The sequence below is a fragment of the Melitaea cinxia genome, chromosome 13, assembly GCF_905220565.1.
Source record: "Melitaea cinxia chromosome 13, ilMelCinx1.1, whole genome shotgun sequence".
In the NCBI taxonomy this organism is placed as follows: domain Eukaryota; kingdom Metazoa; phylum Arthropoda; class Insecta; order Lepidoptera; family Nymphalidae; genus Melitaea; species Melitaea cinxia.
In genome coordinates this window covers 10907430-10931785 of record NC_059406.1, presented here as the reverse complement: position 1 = coordinate 10931785, position 24356 = coordinate 10907430, and the positions used below count along the sequence as shown (strand labels likewise).

The 24356-nt window shown below is 32.8% G+C and overlaps 1 protein-coding gene and 1 long non-coding RNA gene across 2 annotated transcripts in view; both read right to left on the bottom strand.

Moving 5' to 3' along the window:
• The window catches only part of LOC123659111 (protein groucho-like), a 65097-nt gene that overhangs the window by 24733 nt on the left and 16008 nt on the right, over positions 1-24356 (bottom strand). Inside the window, exon 5 of the mRNA XM_045594372.1 lies at positions 14072-14209. Coding sequence (XP_045450328.1) covers positions 14072-14209 — 138 coding nt within the window. The remainder of the gene's footprint in view (positions 1-14071; positions 14210-24356) is intronic.
• On the bottom strand, positions 5935-8479 carry LOC123659113. Its single transcript, XR_006743978.1, has 7 exons — positions 8299-8479; positions 7996-8213; positions 7694-7901; positions 7057-7514; positions 6589-6848; positions 6271-6432; positions 5935-6117 (listed from the first exon to the last, which is right to left on the bottom strand). It is a non-coding gene; the product is annotated as an uncharacterized LOC123659113 (long non-coding RNA).

Here is a 24356-nt window from a genome sequence, read left to right as displayed (position 1 = left end):
AGTAAAATTAAGTAAAAAAATATCTTCAGCGTAATATTAAGTAGATGTAATCAGGGGGTGCAAGCACAAGGTGAAGTTAAGAGCATCTACTTCAAATTTAAAGGTGTTGCTTCTGAAAGCCGGGTGGGAAACCAGAGATATCTAAACAAAGCCGAGGCGCGTCGAAACGGCTGGCATGACACGACCCGAGCTATTGAGACTCACGCCTCGCGTCTCACACTCAGTCTCGCCCCTTCCACCCTCGCCTTCTCCACTTCACTCGCTTGTTATTATGAATGACAATAATGTGGCGTTCATATCTCACCGCCGTATTTTTTTCAAAGTGCATTTTACTTTAGAAGTGATTAAATACCAGCAGGTCTCGGGGGTTCGAAACTCGTTACCCCTAACGACTTTGCCATCCGTTTACTTATCTTACCGCCAACTTTTGGTGTTTGTATTAACTATAAATTAAAATTTGGTTGTTTCGGTTATGACAACAAGGGGAGGAGCTTATTTTTCAATATAATTTAAAAGTTTTAAAAATATGTGGTGTCATGGGACACCAGGTAGGAACGAAGTTCCTTCGGATAGTATAGAAGCAACACAATTTGAAAAAAAAAATAATGTTGAATTTTATATATATTTTCTAGTTCTTGATTTTTTTTAATTTGGTTGATTGGTTTTTAATTAAGTACATAAAAGTATTTAGGAAATTAAGTATTTTAGAAAATAACAAATACCATAACATAAAATAAATCAAACAAAATAATAATAATAATAATAATAATTCAAACTATTAAGTGAAATAAAAAAAACATGGCTTTATTTATTTTTGTCGACAGTATAAAATTACATAAATAATTTAAAAAAAGTTTACTAGTAATATTTTAGTTTTACAAACGTCATATTATACAGTCGTGTGACTGATATTACGTCATTTCCGTTATATATTTTTCTTACGGTTTTAGTATCACATTTTTTTCAGTTCGCTCGCCCAGCCAAATGTCAAGCCTGCCGTAAGGAATTTCGTTCCAATTATAAAAAGATGGGAGTTTGAATAGAATGTACCTATATTAATATTGCCATATAGGCATTTTTTTTAAATATTAGTTTTAAATAAAAAATATATTGACGTAGATGACAAGTAAAATTATGTTAAAGCGAAATTATATATGGGATTTATATTTACATATATCCCACAAAGCCACGTTTAGTAATAATAATTATAGCGTATATAGTATATATGCTGCAAACGCGTTGCGTGAAAAGCTTTTGTAGTGAAAAAATGCTTTCTACTCGTTTGGGTTTTTACGGCACATTTACTCTGTCTATACGCCCGCGAATAATTCTCCATTTATAAATGGATGATGTTCGCCGAGCGTGGATTTTTACGCTAAATATTTCCCTTCGCATCAAATCTCGCTCGAAATATTTTACAATAAACATATTAACACGCGTCGCGTCGATATATGCTCTAACTCGAGTTCCGCGACGCTTTATGGTTTGTTTAAACGTTTTATAGCACGTGTTTCATTGATATCGTGTTCAAATATTTGTCCAATGTTTGTTGTTGAATATTTTGTTTAGACACTACAGTTACTTTCACTTCAATATATAAAAAAGATAGGAATAGACTAGTGCCTTATTAGTTCAAGATCCAAATGAATAGTTTTAAAATCGAAGTTATATATTATGGTCATGCAAGTTAGTTTTAAATAAACAGTTTATTCATTTTACCGGCCTATAGCATTACCGATCAAATTAAACGCTTTTAGTAAATTAATCTAATTATACGAAATTAAATGGCTGTAAGTTTTATAGACATTTATAATTTACTCGTAAATATCATCTACAAAAGCTTTGTTTAATATTATTACCTACTATATTAATAATATGCGCCGAGGCCACGATGATACACTAGTTGGTACCTAATATGTGATTAATCTTAATTCTATCAATTACTGACGAACAAGTTCGTTGTAATCTATAATATTACCTTTAACAGCAACGAGAGGAAAGTTAGCGCGCTTAAATAAATTAAGGCCAGTTATTAAAAAGTTGCCGGCGCATTAGAGCTATTTAAAGATTCCATACGAAAAGATAATTTTAGTTTATCTTTTTTCACCTAAAAAAAATTAATGTGTTAAAATATATATATGTTTTGAAAAACATCTTTTTTTAAAACAAGTTACAGCAGGGTGAAACTTAAAAGTATTTTTGACACTCAACAAAATGAAATTTTATAAAAGCGAATTATGAAAGTCGTGACTTAACGGACTGTACGTCGAAGTTGATCAAATTAAAGACGTTTGTAGTCGTTTACAGACGGTGTAAGCTACAAAGAGGGTAAGGGTGTGGGGCAGCGGGCGAGCACGCACCATTAGACGCGAGTGAGCCCGAGGCGCAGGCACGCGACGCCAACACTTGTTACAACATCAGCTTTCAACATAATTGCGTCTAATCACACACATATACCCGAATGCGGGATCGAATAAATCCGAGGCGTTGGATTACAAGTCGACGTGTTCGTGAGTATGTATTAGGTATCTGGCTTGTTACTTTGTTACTTCTTTGCATATTTTAAAAAATACAGAAACAGTTTTCTTTACTATCACTACGAATTATTATAATATCAATTAAATAAGACATTTATAAGTAAACACCCTATAAAATAAAATTTACACATTTTTGTTTAATACGGGTCTCATTTTGATATAAGTACCTATAGGTATTTTATGTTCACTTATTAAAAATTAGGACCTTCTAAAAAAGTTAATATAGTAACACAACTATAAATTGTTGTGCTGTGTGGCTACGGCACTAAAGAATTTAGCCACCCCCTCTCTTCCCGTGGGTGTCGTAAGAGGCGACTAAGGGATAACAAGGTTCCACAACCACCTTGGAACTTAAGAAGCCGACCGATGGCGGGATAACCATCCAACTGCTGGCTTTGAAATACACAGGCCGAAGACGGGCAGCAGCGTCTTCGGTGCGACAAAGGCAGTGCTGCGGTCACCAACCCGCCTGCCCAGCGTGGTGACTATGGGCAAAACACATGAGTTCACGTTATTTTTGGCGTCAACTTGTGGAGGCCTATGTCCAGCAGTGGACTGTATAGGCTGTAATGATGATGATGATGAACTATAAATTAGTCAATAATAATTGAGATATTAGCAAATATTAAGAGGACCGAAGTCGAAACATAAGTAATAAAAAGTTCGTACAGCTCTGTTTTATTTACTTATGTATTTCAAATGTTGTTCCTCCAACAAAGTTATTCGAGAATGTCGATAGCGCAAAGTTAATGGGCACAAGAAACGTCGAACGGCTGCAATGCAATATTTATCACCCGCCGCGAACGTGCCTAGGAAAAAATGACAAATTCATGTTTCCCACCCGCCTGGCCGCCCCGCACACCGCACCCCTCGCCCTGATTTATGTCCGTCGTAATTTTTATCAGAGTGCGGGACCCAGTGCGAGACGTAAACTAGATATAAATGTTTTCACGACGCGCCTGTTTATAAAGCCATTGACGGGGAAACAGATACGGTCTATTTTCACAACGAGCACTCTTGTTTGTTCACATAACTCTTGAGATAATATTAATATTGCATAAACGACGCCTAACACAATCGCCTCTTATATATGGCTGATTAAGGTGCCTGGGAAGCTTATCGATTACTCCCTAAATACTAATTAGTACGCAGTTTATTCACTCTAATAGTAGAAATTTCTAATCGAATTCTAAGCACGTATCTGTGACAAGAGGTCGCACGTCTCGTCGATCTCTTGGAGTTACGTGAATATTTTTTCAATGTGAACAATTGTGTCATAGGTGAGCATGAGAAGAAGATTGCATCGAAAAGCCATTATACATTGGCGGAGGGCGCCAGCCACCCCTTCGGTTCGACGATGCGGAATAAAATCACAACGAAAATAGATGAGCTCCCAAAATACGTCAACAAAGACGATACAGGCTTTATCTATTGTAATAGAATTTACGAACGTTAAAGCTGTTCAAGGGTGATACACAATGTTCTTTAGATATTCTTTAATAGTAAACAACGCGATACGAGATTACAATATTTATATTAAAATTTCGACAGCAATAAAAGTAATGTTAAACGTCACATAAACAAAACAAGTCGTTTCATCGAGGCACTCAGACCGGTAAGTGATTTTAATAGACGAGCAAACAGTCCCCAATTTGAGAAGTATTCCCTCTTCAGAAATCGGCACTCGACGGAATGGTCGCAAATCAGACGAAGAGGGCGAGGGCGTCCTCAAGGGAGAGCCCCTTTGATCCCTAGCTGACCCGAAAATAAAAAAGGTTCGTAATAAAAAAGGACCGACATACGGAAGGTGGCGCCGCTTTTTTATTTAAATTAGAGTGTTTTATAGGGGAGAGCGATATTGCGTTTTGCCGGTTTCTCAGGGGCCTTTCAGGAATCTATAGAAAATATATATAGATAGGTAAATTCTTAAGTCCCGAGGACGATGAACTTGCACTAATGTCAAAGTCATCGATAAATTCTCAAATATTAGAGATAAAATTAGACGTAGACATATTTTATAGTAACGAAAAACATATATATACACTGTTAAAAATTTCTTTGGTAAACTTACTAAAAATGTGTGGGAAGTTTTAACGCAAAACAATTTAGTAAATTTACTAAACAGAATGCTTCAACTCAATTTGAGAAAATTACAAAATGTTTTTGGAAATTTACCAAGCAGTTCCAGAAGATTTAAATAGTAATTTTATCATACAGTTTTGTAATTTTACTCAAGAATGTATCATGAAAATGCTTAGTAAATTTACTATGCTGTTTTGTAATTTTATTCAATAATTGATCATAAAAATGTTTAGTAAATTTACTACGCAGTTTCGTAACTACACCAACCAATTCATTTGAATTGGGTTTGATAAAATTACAAAATATTTTTGGAAATTTGCCAAGCAGTTACAGAAAATTTGATTAGTAATTTTACTATACAATTTTGTAATTTTAATCAATAATTGATCATAAAAATGTTTAGTAAATTTACTATGCTGTTTTGTAACTATACTACTTAATTAAGTCTAAGTTGAGTGGAACCCTTTCGAATGCCACGAGTCTCGTTTCGATCGGTCAAGCCGTTCAAAAGTTATAAGAGGCCCGAGTAGAAATTTTTTCGTCTTCCTAGTCAGGACCGGACCGTGCATGCCTGATCAGGACTAGATAAGGCATGTAACGCAGATGATGTATCTGGACCTGATCAGGAAAACCTGATCTGGACCTGATCAGGTTTTCCTGATCTCAGGTCATACCTGATCTGGACCTGATCAGGTTTCCCTGGTCAGGTCCAGATACATCATTTGCGTTACATGCCTTATCTAGTCCTGATCAGGCATGCACGGTCCGGTCCTTGGTTGCTTGATCCAAATCGAGTATGCCCAGAGCGGTCCTTTTAAATAAAACACGAATGTACAGTCTTGACAAAATTGTTTATTAAAAAACTTGGTTGTCTGCAAACCGTCGTAACAAAACATCTCCTCGGATGCATAGGCCGATCAGATAGATGCGGCACAAGCATACATATGAGCGTAACGAAGCCGGCGTTAATCGATTTATTAGACGTCACGTCAGAAAAAAAAAAAGAAATATATTATGTTACTTAACATACTATGTATATTTAAAATAACATATTATATATATTTAACTTAACATAACATAACAATATACTTTATTGTGCACTTAAACAGAAATAAAACTTATCCGATTGAAAAAAAAAAACATATTTATTTCCATTTATTTTTTTCAAATGTATTATTTATTTTTGTTTTTACTTTAAATATCAATTATTTTTATGTTAAAGTTAATAATAATAATGATTGTTATTAAATATTATGAATTAATTTTTCTTTTTGTTTGCTTGGCAAAAAAAAAAGATTTTAAAAAAGTAAATAAATTAAAAGCGATTAGTTGTTTTTATTTATCTTCATTAGATGGTAGTTTTTTGATCCTGAATACCCTGTACCCATCCCAATCTTTATTAATATATTAGCATTATTCAATACTGCAGACAATGCTTGAGGGAATTTATTATCGAAAATACTTTCTTGATTCTTTTCGAATTTCTGTCTTACTGCAGCTTAAATACAAAATTTAAATTAATCATGTACGTAATTAAATTAGTAATAGTAAAAAATAATTATTATTAGGTATAAAATAATAACATATAATTAAGAAATAATTAATTAGGTATCAATGATAGTAATCCTGCACTATATAATGATTAACATACTTTTTATAGAAGTGAAAAAGTCGTATCTTTGAAAACTTTTTTTTGAAGTTGCTTTAACTTCTACATAATTATGACATCTCTTGTTATATAAACACGAGTAATATTTCCCATATTATGGGTAAAAGTATTTTTTCCATCAAGAGAAAAGTATATATGTTTATTCTGGAAAAGAAAATTTATTATAATTATTTGTATGATTAATTAATTATTATGATTAGCATTTTATCAAATATGTCAATTTCAATATTGTCAGATAGAGCAACTATATTAGATCTTTCATATATTTGTATATAAGAATATAGTTTATTAAAAACTTACCATTTTATTTTTATATTTTTGGCCTTTTAATTTTTCATTGAATTTATCAAAATAATATCTTCCATTGTTGATAGCGGAAATTCTAATTTTTGGACCACTGGATTTCCTTCAGGATCTGTTAATAAACTGAAATCTAACAGCTGAGTACTGTTATTTTTTTATTTCAGATAGGATTTGGGAACGTCAGCAGATATGGACTTTTAAATTCGCTAATTGTTTTGATAGACTGTTATTATGTTTGATACATTCCAGCAAAGAATCTGTTGAAAATAAATTATATATTACTTTTTTTTTTTAACTAACACAATGATTTAAATTTCAAATTGTTTCAAAATATTGAGAGATAAATATTATCACGATTACAACACTCCACAATTTCAGAATGGAATCTTTATTATGATTTTGTAAATAATTATAATAAGTATAGATATCCTAATAAATTAAAAACAATATATATTTTTTTCTTACCACTGGATACAGTATTTTTTGTTGATGATGATCTAGCTGCTAATATATTCATTTCAGCTTCTGTTTCAGATTTATGATGATGATGAAAAGGGATTATCAGCAATTGTTGCTGATAATACTGTCTTCATGTGCTATTTCCATAAGCATATTTATGTCCTTCAAACTCGAATTGATTTTTCTTATTTTTCTACTTTTAGTTGATGATGAAGATGATCAAGGTGGCATGGTGTAGATTATGAACTAATTTTTTTTCCTTTTGAGCCAACAATGTAGTTAGTACTGTCATTAATTCGTTTTTTTAGTTTCATTATTTATTTTCATAGGTTTACATAACGATGACAGTGGTGATGAAGATATCGAAGACGCTATTGATGTAGGTGACCATTCGAGATTATGTTTTTAGGCTTGTTTCTTCACAATTTTTTGGTTACATTTTTTTGGCTTCTATTTCTTAGGTTCTAGTGGAATGAAAAAATTTGAAATAAAATTTCAGTATTATAACTTAATTGATAGTATAAAAATTAACGATTAAAAATAAATTTATATCAATTAATATATATCCCTTGTAAAAAAAAAACCGTAAAAAAATTATTAGAAATTAATCAACAATATTTACATTTTAAATAATAAATATTACCTGCAATTTCAGTGGATTCGTCAGTTAACTCTAAAGCTATTTGGCTAAATATATTATCTATTTTGAATCAATCCTTTGCTAATGCTTTTAATTTGAAACTTTTTTCAACAGCAGCCGCTTTTGCTTTAGCAGAATACTCATTATTGGTAGAGAAGAATAGGGGTTCTTTTTAATCTTATTAATTTTTCCTCTGCCTCTTCCATTGTTTCTGATAATATTAATTGTAATTGTGAATTACTTTCTTATTATTATGACAATGAAATAGCAATTCTTAAAAATCTATAATTTAAATAATAATTTACCTGCTGTGCCACTTATTTGAACTTATCTTTCTTTTTATTTATCTTTCTTCTTATTTTTATCTTTCTTCTCTTTAACTATCGTTTGTAATAATTTACAATACTTAGTACTTTTTAACAATGATTCAGGCTATTTACATCCGGTACCACGATATTCAATATATCAATTTCTTTATTGGATGAATCATTTAAAAATAAAACTAATGCATAAAAAAAACCATCTGAAAAAAACAGATTATTGAAATATAAAATTATTTTAAAAATAGTAAAGAATTGTAATGTATTTTTTCAATGATTTTTACTAACCTTAAATGTTTTACGTAATTAAACATAAAAACGAAGCTTTACACACAACACAAATTTTTATCTAGCTAAATTAGTCCACAAGTTCGTATTATGTACACAATACACACCGATACAAACGTCTAGAGAGAAGTTTATAGTACACTTTTTTTTTGTTTAACACAATATTAATATGGTTCAGTTTTTGTATTAAACTTATTTAATCTTGATATTATTTACATTAATATGCTAATCGACAAATAACTTTTAAGTTATATAAAAATATAATTATACTTTCAAGAAACGCTTTTTTATGACACAAAATTCTTTATCACTTCTGAGATTAATACACTGAAACACTGATGTGAGTGATGTGCGTCTTAACGAAGAACACTGTGAACAAGATCCGACATGTTCCTTCGTGACGTCACACGCTGTTGCTTATATTTCGTTCCTTATTATGTTGTATTTATATTAATATTTTCGTTAAGTTTTATTTATTGTATATAATTCAATGCAAGATTATATTATGTTATATTCGTTATTATATTCATGTTATTTAATAGAAATTAAAGGCAGTTTTTTATATATAATATACTCAATTGACTGGTGCTGAAGTGACCTATGAATAACAAATTAACAACTACAGACTATCAAATTGTGCTTGTAATACAATAAATGAATAAATCGATCATAATTATGATAAAAATAACTTTACGTCATGTAGGTAATTATTGTTTCTATAAATTTAATGAAAAACGGAAATAAAAATAGTATCTAATTAAGTCGAAATCTTGGAATTGAATTTCAAATCAAGAGTAAAGAAAAATAACTCTGTTCATTGATTTATTTATTTTTTGACGGCTATCTTAAAATTTAACTATGCACGCGTTAGTGAAATTTAATAAAGTCAAAATAACAGATTAGTATATATGTAGCTAGGTCTAATCAGGCAGGGTTTATATCAAGAGTTATGGAGCAAAAATACTTGGAAAATCACATACCTACCTACTTATTTATCTAACAAATTTAGATTACAGAACAAACACACAGTTTTTTTTTGTATTCTGAGTTAACAAATTACGTACGAAATTGGGTATGCAAATGAAACAAGTAAAATTATTGGTTTAAAGTAACAAAACAAGTAATAAACGAATAAATAATTAATATTTTTAATCTAAAAATATTTCATTAAATCGATGGAAATTTCTTCTGATTATTATTTAAAATCGAATTTGGTATTATCTAATCTCTGAAACGGCTGGACAGATTTTGACGGGACTTTCATTGGCAGATAGTTGATGTAACAAGGAGTAACTTAGGCTACTTAATACGAATAACTACGAATTGAACAATTTTTTTTTTAAATCCCACGCCGTCGAAGTTGCGGGCCCAGCTAGTAATATAATAAATACTTATATAAAAATATAATAAATTTAGATATACTTAAATATATAAATATAAGCGGGTAGAAGATTACGATTAAAATAGTTATTATTATGTACTCAGCTATATGGTATTTACTAGACTAATAATATTAAACGATTAGATTCATTAAAATTTTTGGTCAAAAATATCTTGAATTGAATTAAATTGTTATTTATTCCATTGTTACAAATAAAATTTATGCTAGCTGAGTTCAGTTGAAAAAAATTCACACTAGATTAATCTGATTTGATGCAAATACAACTTAAATCATCATCATCATTTCAGCCGAACACAGATCCACTGCTGGACATAGGCCTCCATAAGTTCACGTCAAAAATGGCGTAAACTCGTGTGTGTTGCCTGGGCAGGCAGGTTGGTGACCGCAGGGCTGGCTTTGTCGCACCTAAGACGCTGCTGCCCATCTTCGGCCTGTGTGTTTCAAAGCCAGCGGTTAGATGGTTATCTCGCCATCGGTCGGCTTCTTAAGTTCCAAGGTGGTAGTGGAACTGCGTTATCCCTTAGTCGCCTCTTACGACACCCACGGGAAGAGAGGGAGTGGCTATATTCTTTACTACCTAGGCTGTTCTTATTTGATCTAGACCTGGTCCTGATGCAGTATGCCTTACCATACTTGGTTATATTTTACATCAGGCTACCCTTGTCTGGACCGGACCTGGTCCTGATGCAGTATGCCTTACCATACTTGGTTATATTTTATATCAGTCTATCCTTGTCTGGACCGGACCTGGTCCTGATCCAGTATGCCTTACCATACTTGATTATATTTTACATCAGGCTATCCTTGTCTGGGCCGGACCTGGTCCTGATCCAGTATGCCTTACCATACTTGATTATATTTTACATCAGGCTATCTTTGTCTGGACCGGACCTGGTCCTGATAGAGCTTGCCGGATCAGGCGTACCTTATCCTATCCTGATCCGGTCCAGATACATGATCTGGTTGAGCCTGACCTTTTTTCTACTCGGGGGTTTACATGCGTACACACACACATCCACACAGACATACAGACACCCTCGTAAAAATAGTCAGGGAAGCTTTCTAGGGCCTTTAAACGTCGAGATATGATGAAAACTCGACTTTCGAAAAACGGGGTAAAACCAATAACTTCCCGATTTTTAAATTTTTTTTTTATTTTTTTAGAGGGAAGTTAAAAATGCTTTATTAATCATAACTTTACTATATATAATTTTCAAATCAAAATTTTACATATAAATATGATATAAAAATATTGATAAATTTTTAATAATTTCAATAATATGTAAATAAACATTTTTTTTTGTAATCTTTCAAGAAACTATGGTAAACCGAAATACTAACAATTTTGGTTCATCTAAAAAAGTAGTTACCCTATTATACTGTTAATTATACAAAACACTGTATAATTTTACAGTCAAAATAATAAAATTAATGAGAAGATTATTGAATTTCCAATGAATTCATTAGAATTCGAATTTAACTATTGTTTCACAATCTTACTAGACCACAGATTAAATTAAAATACGCACAATGTTTGTAAATTTACGAAGCTTGGAAACGAAAGTCGACAGCGTGTTTAGTAAAATTAAACAAGGCTAAAGAAAAATAGTATTTTTTAGTAATTTTACAATACATTGTGTAATTTTACAATAAGAATAGTAAAAATACCAAAAAAATTTTTTGAATTTTCAATAATTCCATTGTAGTTTCAATTACAATATTGTTTTGTAAATTTACAACAAAATTAGTAATTCAAAACACAAACAATGTTAGTAAATTTAAGGAGCTTGGTATCGAAAATTGATAACCTGTTTAGTAAAATTATACATGGCAACAGACAAATAGTATTTTTTAGTAATTTTACAATGTATTGTGTAATTTTACAGTTCAAATTGTAAAAATAATAACAAAATTTGTAAATTTCTAAACACTTCACAGTAATTCGAATTATAAAATATTTGGTAATTTTACAAAAAAATATAGTATCTCAAATTACTAAAAATTTTGGTAAATCTTCAAAGTTTGTTATTAAAATTTAATAAACTGTTCCGTGAAATTACAATACAAGTAAGATTTATACTCTAAGATTGTAAAATTAAAGCGCATCTTAGCAAATTTTCTCATATGTCTTGGAAAATTACTCAAAATGTGTTATAATTTGAATTCATACACACTGATTAGTAATTTAGCCATCTCATGTTGAGTAAAAAAATGATAATTTTACAAAAAATTTTTACAGTGTACATATATAGCTATGTAAACATATCGCGTTACATTTTTTTTATGTTACATCATATACACTTCAAGTAATTAGCCAGTATTCACTGGGCAAAAGCTCTTTAGGACGTGTTAAATAATTCATGAGATTGTTGATTCAAGACCAAAAGTAACAAATCACATTCCGTTGAAAATATGGGTAATCTCCTGTTGCTACGTGTTTGCCAACGATTTGATTGATACAGCACAACCTAATGGCTACACTAATTATAAAATAGCTTAAAATATAAATCTGTGTCTAGCAAAGGTGGAAACATTGTCGTCAGTGTGCGAGCTCTGAGAGTACTAATCGAGTTGGCTCGGCGCCCAGGACTCAAGATTAACAAGAGTCTATCGGCCGCACTCCGATGAGAGACGAGTGAGTTTCACCGTTTTATTTTCGAACTCATTATAGTTGAAGTGATTTATTTTGGAAGTCGTCGCCGTAAACCTTGCGCTCGTCTCTTTCGCTTTACACGTCACGAGATTAGGTCGCTCTAATGACTTGGCATCCGACTACGAAAATTTCTATTGAAATAATAGACCGCAATGAAGTCCTCACTATTATATTTAACGGCTTAGACACAATTGGAGTGTTGTAAATTAGTTGACGATACAATCAGAACACAAATAATATCTCAACGCAGGAATCTTTTTATATGTCGGATACGTTATGTTTAGTTTTTACAAGTAATATATTTATTACATTTCCACCAGATGTTAACGATATTTTGAATGTGCGAAACATGATAATATTTATATATAATAAACGCTGCGATCGTGTAAAAATAAGAGGCCACCGACTTTATAAATTAAAATGTATTGTACAGTTTAACATAGAATAACTCAACTCGGTGGCAATTTTATTAATTCGACGTTGTTGGCTCGCAGCCAAGTCGAGTGGCGCGGCTTAGATCATTTAATTAACGACCGTCGAACTTTCGACCTGTTGAAAGCCGCGTGCCTTACAAAATGAACTTACGTCACACATTCTTACCAATTTCAACAAATAAATTGTTAAAGTTTGTATTATTAGAACGCGTCCTTTATTTTATGTGATGTACGAGTATGTATCTATCTAAATAGTATTTTAAAAAATTATGCGTAATAGTTTATAGGGTGGTAGGATGTGTGTGGAATATTTACAAAATCACGTGGAATTATCACGTTATATATTAATTTTAAAGTTTAATAAAAAAATCGCTAAATTTCAATAGGTAAGAATATCTTAAAATCAATACGCACGGTAGTCTTGATATTAAAGAGAGTTTGAGAAGCCGGCGACAGGAGGCGTGAAATGTTTGGACAGTTGCCATGATCTGTAAACGCTGTGTGGGGATCGCATGAACATTCCGAGGCATATTTAAAACCCACTAGTAAAAACAGGACACGTGTTATTTGATAAGAATTTGAGCAAAATGTTTCGGACTATTAATAAAAAATATACTTCTTAACTCGCGGTCGTACCAATGCAAGGTCGCGTCGTACGACACACAAACGCGCATGAATAAACACAAGGTTAAGCTTGTTGACATTTTTTTTATCGACTTTTTTATTATTTTACGCGGAAAAAATGAATGTGTTAATAAAATGTGCAAATGGGTATATCGTTTAGGTAAACTTCCTTAAATATAAAATTTTACACAACAGTTTATATTCAATATTTGTCGCTGCTGATGTTAAGTTTATGCGAAGTATAAAATTGCTAATGTGGATAATCTAATATTTTAGTTATTTGTGACCCAAGTGGAAAATAAAATACTTTTGTTTTTTTTTTTTTTGTAATTAAGTTTTTACCATTATTAAAACATATTTAAAATTTAATTGTGGTACTTAAATAGACAACAGGTATCTAAAAGCTAAGACTAATTTAAAACAAAAATATAGGTTCCTTTTTAGTACATACATCTATGTTTAGGAATCTAAACCTTGATTAATATCAGTTAGTTTCAAAACCCAGGAATGTACAGTTTAAACAATGAACCGGCATTATTACTTACTCCTTTAAGTGGCTCACGTGTATAAAATCGTATTCGTTTGTTCACATTCGTGAACCTCTATAAGGTATAACTGTAAAGTGTTAATATGAGTAGAGAAGATCTCTAAAATGCTTACCCCAATGATGGCGTTGAGTTCAGTCATGGTGACCTGTTTCGCCCGCTCGACCGCCGACGCCACTTGCTGCTGGTGTTCTTGTGAAAGGAAAGGTAATATTTGCGCTATTATAGCGTTTAATCTCTTCGCGATCTCCGTCTGCAACATAATCACGTTCGTGAATATCTTAGTCACTATCGAATTAAATTATTATCAAATAAATAATTATTTTTATTGCTTTATGATCTCATATTCAACGACTGATGAGTATTGACTCATATAGTCTTATAAAGACATAAAGTACTCCCTGGACGGGATTGCTAAATTTAAAGTAGGTATACATACTAAATTTGTCTTAAAAATTAATCTCAACCGTTATGAAAAAAATCGTGTACAAAATCTAAGACAGCGCAGTGCTCTAAGATTTACACCCAGATATTTAGGTACTTAGAAGACTCAAAAGAAGCATGACAAGTTGAGTTTTAATTACTGTCTTCTTAGCAAAAGAGGCTAGAGACGACTAAATGTATTTTAACATAAAAGACGCGAATAAAGTACGAAATGAAAACAAATAACGAGTATAATTACCAAATATCTATGAATGAATCGAACATTAACATTCAATAAAGATGGGGTAATCAATTATTACCCGACCGCTAAAAGCTTATAACGCGTTTTACATACAAATAGATATTCGAAAATGTTTCCACATTCCATCGCGAGCGGCAGCGACTCGATTCGATAATAGCGTATTATAATTGTAGCCGATAAGTTGGCCGGCTCCGGCTAACAAATAAAATTAACACTATAAACAATATGCATGCGGTCAAATGAAATGATAAATCGCCGTGTTACCCGAGCCGTTCGTTTATTGGCTTCGTTCGTATTTTCCGTTTAAATGCACATTAATTTTGTTCACAGATTCGCAGTGAATCGAGAACGAATTAACATAATGAACCTTTTTGAAAGTGGTTTTACAACACGACACCTTATATTAACATCACCTTATGAATATTTTTATTGATTGTTTTGTTAGTCTGATTTGTTTTGTCCGTATAAGTAACGAGTCTGAATTTTTTCCTCATATTATCTCAATCTTTCCTTAATGGCTGAAGATTTATATTCATTTTTTTAGTTTTATAGAATAAAACGACAAACAACTTTTTATATCTATTTAGGTACTTACATAATCAATTTTACTTACCTATTATACCTACCCGAATCAATATACTAATAGTAAATAGAAAAACTAGGCAGATCTAATTCAGTTATTATTTTAATTCTGTTTTTATGAAATAGGCATGGCATACTATACTCGTATAGTATACTAGGTAGCTGGCAGCAGACCGCAGCGAGCCGCGCCGACACAAATTGTACTTTCATTCCACGCTAAATGGACTGTTTGTCGCTCCTGTACTCCTAGTAATTTATACCTCGCTTTGCTTTACTTTATTGTGGCTGTACATTCGTTTAATTATGTTGTATTTCAAGAAAATTAACATATTTTGGATTTCGGATCTGTGTACTTTACATATACTCGTATATAGCTATTCATTAAATAGCAAGATGCATTAAATTAGCTTTATATAACTATAGATTGTATGTAAAAAGCATACAAATTTTACTTTTTTTAGTTTTGAGATTATATCCAAACTTTTAATGAAAATATATTTTCCCGAAAAAATAACAGTAAGGTTTGTTTTTTTTTTTTGTTTGTTTGTTTGACGCGCTAATCTCAGGAACTACTGGTCCGATTTGAAAAATTATTTCAGTGTTAGATAGCCCATTGGTTATAATATCATCACGGCAATTCTAATAAAAGCGGACCACCAATGAAGAATGTTTTAAAATCGGGGTATTTTCCTTCTGAGAGCTTTCGCTGTGTGCGCTGCAGTTTCGCAAAAATCATGTATGACAAAATAGTTCCTGTTTCACGCGGACGAAGTCTCGGGCAGAAGCTAATGTTTAAGTGTCAAACGCAAGCTTACAATATCGTTATTTTTATCGTTTCGTTCCTACAAATAAGGGTTACTTAGGCATTCGAAAAATTAAATTGAAAATACTAACATTGTAAAATTAGAAGTGTTTCGAAAATATTAACTCGAAATGTAAATAAATTTAGTGTCGGTTATATAACACAGGCAACTGACGCGACAAGCCGCGACGCGCCCGAATTACCGCAAATTACATTACATCCGAGCGCGTCGCGTCCACCGACTTCGACGCGACACCACGCGTATCAGCGCGCATAACATCTGGGGACTAGCCTGCTTATTACATTAGTCACATAAAGTTATTATTAAAACATATTTTTTGTCTTTGATAGTTCTGGTATTTAACACCATCATCATAATTATAATAACACATTTTTTAAAATGTCAGTAATTTCATACAAAACAATAACAAGAACTCCTACTTCATTTTAAAAATGTTTACCCAATAATTAAAGAAATATACACTATTTTTTTATTTAAATAACAATGAAAAGTCAATAAACACAGTCAATTATCTGTTTTTTTGTGACACGTAAGGAATCTACTCGAGTAGATTATACACATAATCTGCCGCTGTTCACCTAAGTATTTTTTTTAATTTCAATATAACTATAGTTTCTTTATTATTACGTTATTTCTTATTAAAAGACTTAAAATGCAATCAACTGATAATACGTAAGTACCTTGTGGTAGTTTTAATGATTCGCAATAAGAAAGTCATGAACATAAAACGATTCTCCGTTGGTGCAATTAAAATTACAGTAGTTTTCGTATGGATCTTACTTTTCCCATACATCCAATAAACAATGAATTTTAATTGCAAACATTTACAAGGTATGTGCAAATTAAATATTGTTTAATTAAACACTCAATTCGCGTTAAGCTACACAAACGTAGTATAGGAGGTATACGTACATGTTTTATTGAACCTTTTATTTAAGCTCTTCATGTTTTATACGAACAGTTCATTATAAAAATACTTTTTACAGTTCTCATATTTCAAAAATAGTATTTCTCGGTTCCTACAAATGAGAAAGTAAGTATAGTCAGGTATAGCTATCTTACTCTATAACTCTCGAACAACAGCTGCGCGCAGCGCGGGAATATAAAAGATCGTACAAAAGGGCCGCAAAATACGTACTTTTGCGGGCTCTCCACAAAAGATATAGTAAGGTTTGTCATTAAGGAGTTCATCCCCGCGCGAGAAATAAAAGAGGTACGTGGGGAAGGGAGGCAGGGTGAAAGAGACACGGGAGGAGGGCGCACTAATGGCTCCGACACTCATCCGCTAATGCCGCGGGTGACTTCTCTTTTTGCACGATTTTCACGTGGTTCAGTCGGTCGAGCTTTTAATCTGGAGTTGCATCTTGCGGTGACGCTCCATTTGTTCACGGGTCTATATATCTACACACGTATGTCGGCTACATGCGCTCTCACCTATTATGTGTGCAATAAAATTGATAATTCAACACCTCTCTGGTGTAGGATACTTATTCGAAATATATGTTTTTAGTTATGGTTTAAAGAAGTTAAAGACTTTAAATGAGTAAAATTTATAATAGAAAAAACAAAATAATACGTGTCTATAATACATAGTTTTTTTTAATTATTCACTTTTCAATTCATCATCATCATCATATTATCATTTCAGCCTACCACAGTCCACTGCTGGACATAGGCCTCCACAAGTTCACGCCAAAAATGGCGTGAACTCATGTGTTTTGCCCATAGTCACAACGCTGGGCAGGCGGGTTGGAGACCGACTTTTCAATTAATTTCTTACAAATATTTAACGAGAGCGAGGATTCTTGCAAGTTGTTCTCAGTGAGAAGAGCCTGTCGACTGGCTGCAGTAGTAAAACTACTTGCGATGCGGTTGATGCGACGCTGCACGAGGCGTTCTGTGCGGATTTGTGAGGCGCTGACCTAAATGCGGATCTCGCTCGCGGTTGCACGTCACAATTTATTGTCTCAGCACTCAGAGTACCTACCCGCGACGAGCCCGAGAGCATAGCTCTAAAGCGACAGCGGATTAAAAAATGTTTGCGTTGAGTTAGGAAATTATATATATAGAGAAGAGCTAAATACATATATTATACACTAGTAGACCCCGCAAACGTTGTTTTGCCAAATATAAAAAACCCCGACCCAATAACCTGAGTTGCCGTTTGATGGCCAGTTGAAAAATTGATGGGTCGATGTATTTTTTTTAGAATTATTAATACTCGTACATACTTAGGTACTTTAAGGTTGAGTTTCTTTAATTATTTTTTACTTTTTAAAGGCAACTCAGGTTATTGGGTCGGAGGTTTTTTTTTTTAATTTAATTTTTATTTTATACTTTGTATAAGTACACTTATTATAATGTAGATTTTGTATCTTTAGCAGAATAACAAAGACTGAGATGTAGTAATTGATACTTTCACTTGACAATTGTATTTCCATGTCCCAATTTTCTGACACCATAACCATAACTTTAACAGCTTTTCTCAATTTTCTCATCAAACGAAACTAAGAACACTTTCAATTAAGTCATTAATATTCTTTTTCCTCCCCCACCACATATATTTACAGATATTGGGTATTTTCCCCACTTTTACCCCCAAAGTTTTTTCAGGGCTCAACCGATTTTCATTGAACACGTTATTTTGTAATGCGCACGTGATGCGCTTTCATTTGAGACCCAACTAAATTATATTTGCAGACATTCGGTTATTCTTCCCCACTTTCACCCCCCACAACTTTTAAACGACTCAACCGATTATCATCAACAATACTTATCTAAAAACACTCGCCCGTAAATCACCTTTCATACAAAAAAAACTAAATTGAAATCGCTTCATCCGTTAGCGACCTACGGAGCCACAGACAGACACTTCAAACTCATAACACCCCTCTTTTGGCGTCGGGTGTTAATAAAATTAACATCTAGGTATGAAAAATATAATTATTTTTATACTAATTATATATGTATTATATTTTGAAATGTGATGCCACAAAATTTTGGACCCCTCACCACCCCTTGTCACACAATGTCACAGTTCCTGGACCTCCCTAAGTTATGACGTAATTTATGTATTTTATAGATTGTGTTAAAACTATTATTTACATAATAATATACTACACTACATTTAAACAGTCCGTAAGCGCCGCTGGGCAAATCTTTTCATCTTGGTATAAAAAGTAAAAAAGTAGAGGATTGGAGGAGAAAACTGAAGGGTTCCAATTTTTACTCGCTTTCGTCTGCTGTCAACTCACGTGTCCTAATCCGCAGGGCCAATCTCGGTTCTTCATTATAAAATCACTTAGTTATGTGTTCTGCAATATTTAACAAACTTAAAAGCATATTTGTATTTAAATCCGTCATATTAGATGTACTCGTAGGTTTAAAACAATAATAATTAATTTTGTAGTGAGAAAAATAAAAACGTTTAACGTGGGCAAATGTTTCGCTTCGCTGAACACAATTTCTAAGCCGTATTAAAGTACGAATATTAAAAAAATACTCCCCCCCCCCCCCCCTTAGGCAACACTCGTACCCGTTATGTGGATACAAATTAGATGTTTGTTAATCACAAGCGACAAACGTTTCAGTTTGGCTACCTATCAATTAGGTCTAATAAATTGTCAAACGCTTTGTTTGTTCTTAGATTTTAATGTTGATTGAAGGTAAAATATAGAATGTTGGTAATCCAAATAGGTACTTCAAAGTAAGATTATTAAATTAGATATTTTAGAATAATGAAATAGTTTTAAGTTAATATTATTTGGAAATAAAGTCTGTACAAACAAACTAAAGTAGAAATAACTTACACAGTCGTAATTTTAGCCAGATTTAAGTAGGTGGTCGGCAGTTGGCATTCGGCAGTAACTTGGTGAGTTACGCTCCCCCGAGGCGAGCACTCTGTGCGATGAACTTTTACCGCGATTGTGTTCGCGAAATAAACCAAACGGACGTAGACGCGGTCGCCTCCACTGCGGTTTCGACCTTCATTAATGGCTGCCAACTCTTTTATGAATTATTTATGCATGCCGCGTTCAGCTTATCTTACCCGCAGCGCTCTTGCTAAGTTTCCACTTTATTAAACAAAACAGTCGCACGTAGAGGGCTATTGTATTGAAAGCGAAATAGTTGTTACGGCGAAGCTATAAATAATTCTCGGGCAAAATGGCATTTGAATTGATAAACAATTACAACAGACCGGCCGACTTTATTGTCTGTTCGTATCGTATTCGCTGATCATAATTGTTTAATAGAGCCTGCCGCAGAATATTAGTGTCTGGCACGTCGATAATGCAATCCCGTGCCCGCTGACCACTGTCCACCTGCTGTCGTTTCTCGTTTGAGTAGCGAATACTGTGTAATTAACTCACCGTGTAATACAAAAAATAAAATCGTTATCTATTCACTTTAGGATCCGTTCCATGTATTTATTATTCGTTGTTAATAATCGATGTCTGAGCGAGGGTCGAGACGTGACATTAATATTCATTTAAACAAATGGATATAATTATGCGGCAAAAACAAGTCGATTCGAGAGAATATAGAGGGTGAGAGGCACGTTGCGAGAGACATCGTTATCTTGATATCGAGAGCGTTGACTATCTCGAGTAGATACTTTCGGTCGCTACTCGTGACAGCCCGGCAGCGTTGCTTTGTAATCAGATCATAATTGCGCGATCAACGAAAAACGAAGTTGCAAAAAGTATTGGCTATCAATTAATGACTTGATAAATAGCATAGTTTGTATCTACCTACTTAAATATTAAAATGATACGATATAGGAACGTGCTTTCATGTAGGTATAATTAAAACATCAGTCGTACAATTTTACACTAGGTATATATTAATGTAAATTCGAAAAAGATGTTAATATAGTACGCATTAGTTTTAATCGTCTGTGAAGTACTTATGTATCTAACATAATTAAGAAGATTGACGGGACATGAAACCGTCATTATCATCAATTTAAAAGCCATTTACTTAGAATGATATCAGCTTAAACGTGGAATATGTTTTATAATAATTTAAAAAGTTAATTTAAATGTTATTTCCATAATGTTCGACTAATAGGGTCACATAAATGTTCGTAATTGGCGTATCGATCGAGAAGCGGGTAATATTCCGGCGGCTGGTATTCACAATTGGATGTCTCTGTGTTCGGCGTGTTGACTCTCATGTTTCTCGGCAAACAAAGAGCCAGCTTCCTAGCTACCCTTGTTTGTTTAGGCCCGTACTGAACGTTTACTGCCCTTTGTGTATCCTGAGTCTCCTGCCTCTCGCTAAAGCGTGAAGCCTTTTTGACTCGGCACTTTTTTCAAGAGCGCTTATAATCGCGTGTGAACTGAGGACCCACCTAATTGTTTGTGATCTTGTCTAATATAAAGTGTAAATTTCGGTGTCTCTCTACTGCTTTACTTTTTAACTCGTAAATATCACATTTAATCTTGAACAAAAAGTTAAATTCGACTTGGTTTTCATTCACAAAAAGTTTAAGGTTCAAACGAAAAACTTCTTAACTTCCTAATAATATGAGATTTCTTTGACATTTTATTCTATTTTAAGCCCCGCTTTGAAAATTATGATGCTTCAATGTTCTTTTAATTTATTTTATGGTCCTCTTTTACGCGAATTCGTTAGAAAAAATTGAACCGGAAATGCTATCAATAATCTCGATATGATTTTTCGTAATACCTAAATATAAAGATCTACCTAAAATAATATCGTCTGAATTTCATACAAAAAAGTTAAGTCTAAGACCCATACGAGTATAAAAACACTTTTGAACAATATTTATGATAATATGGAAGGAGGAGGTATGCCAAGCATCGAATAGGGAAGTTATCAAAGAAAAAAATTAAGATCTAAAAAGAAACTAACCGCAAATAGAAACAAGAATTGTCCTATAGACAAATCTCGATAATAATATACGTAAACAAATCCATCACGAAGTAATCCTACGTGAAACTTTTTGTCGGCATTAACGAGCCGCCTCGGCTAATGACTGCGCGTTTCTACCGCCTTGTGAGTTGTGAGAACATTGTGTACCGGCACAATGGGGCGCCGACACAATACAACTACAAGTCTATTTTAGTAGTGCTATACCGGCAATTAGTGTAGTTAATTCAGAGTTTAAGTTATACAATCATTCGACGCTCCGGCGCTTTCTATGCAAATGAGAATATACATAACAGTTTATATTATCTAAAGCGATACGAAAGATTTGAAAGTATCACTCGTAAGAATATAAAATGTATGATTTTGTATAAAAAATGTACCGAGTAATATAGTAGCGTATTAACATTAGTTCGATAGCGCTTACATTAATCGCTATCTTACGATTTCGTCTGTCCGGTTGTCACGATATCGTCGTTATCAAGGATTTGGTACAAAATTGATTGGATTGATTACAACAAATCGTAACAATTCCAAGTGATAAATACGATACATAATGTATTATGCGATCAGCGTTTGAATGATAAAGTGGCCAATAACGACACGTTAACTTAAGATGAGCCTCATATAATTATGTATAGACACTTTATATTGAACCTAACATAATCTTCTATTTAGAAAGACAACGCATACATTTTATTTCTCATGTCTTAGCTTTAATCTTTTAATTGCATTATATTTAAAAAATCGAATCTAAATATTTAAAAGATTACAAAAGTCGGTAAGCTATTTTAACAACAAATAAGTTTTCTTGTTAAAAATATGAATTAATAGTGTTAACAATGTTACATACTCGTTTAACTAAATTATCAATAATGAAATCATGTTAATTGAAGTTAAAAACAACGTTAACAGGGGACAGACTGGCAAAGTTAGCGTGGATCGTACAGCTAGTTCGTTTATAACGACGAAGTTTGTCCGCTGCGCGATGCGAGGAGATTGAGGCGTGTTTGTTTTCACTCGCAGCGCTGTTTGTCGGCTCGTACTGCAGCGAACAAATATTGTGCTACCCGGTCGTGGCGTATCCGGCCTCGCTACGTAATGAATGCGAATTGTTAATTTGAGATACTACCACTATAATACATCTGCAAGTTTTAACCCGAACCTATAAATATGTATCACTTGTCAGTTATCAATTGGAGTTCATTTGCTTTTGTTTATTCGTAACTTATTCTGTTTGCAAATTGTTTAATTGGAAATTGTCATTAAAATTATTTTGTAATTTAATGTCAACTTATATTTGATATTTTAATACTAAGTAACTAATTCAAGATTTCGAGTCTGAGATCTTCTTACTACTGCAATTTTTCCATTGAAATTAACATGATTTTACATTTAAGCAGTTAAAAGACAAAACTAAGCCTAAAAAGGTCATTAATCATCAGTTACTTAATTACGAAACTGCTATAAACTGGGTGTAAATGAAACAAATATTTGATCATAATGTGTGCGCTATAACGGTCGCCCGGGCGATGGTGTGAGGGGAGTTGGCATATTTACTTGGTGTGTTTGCGCAGGCTGTTTGGTCGCCCGGCGATGCTTATACACGCTGTACTTTGTACGCTCTGTTCCGACCGGCGCTCAATATTATTTATTTTATCAGACGTCATAAGAAATGTATTACTTAAAATAAGTCAGAATTTAGCTGTAGGTATTCATTAAAAAAAAAAAACAATTATATTTAAGACGTGGCATTCAAGAGAACATAGGTTAAAAAAATGACAAACATTTCTTCATACTTAACAAGGTTTCACAATATTAAGCATTAATATTTAAATTTACCAATTATCTTGCCGACGCATCTGTTGAATGTTAATAATTATTATGTTAATTTTAAAATGTCAATGTGTTCACGCGTTTTAATGATTGTGTTATATGACTAAAATTGTAAAAGATGAGTGTTTTGCATAAACATTTGCACTTGAAATAATATATATTTTTTTCATATTCTATACTTTATAATTACGCAACCATCTATTAAAATTTATAAGTTTAAATATTAATGCAAGTTCTTTTGGAAATATTTTTATTGTAAGACTAATAGGTACCTACATAATTATCTGTGTATCGACGAGTTACTCTTTCTTCTTAAAACACATTGTTAAACGCACATTACAGAAGTGTTATATCCAAGCGTCTCTGAATTATTTATATTTACCTCTTTAATAAAATATTCTTTTACCGTATTTAAATTCACGATTTACAGATAGTGAATACAAAGTGTATATTCGAAGCGGCGGCGCGGATTGGGCGACCGCGACCGCAACCGCAGCGCTGCGGATAGCCACGGCCGAGCCACCCTCACCTCCCCGCTAAGCTACACTTGTCTTTACGTATACATGCTGCGATAAAGACAG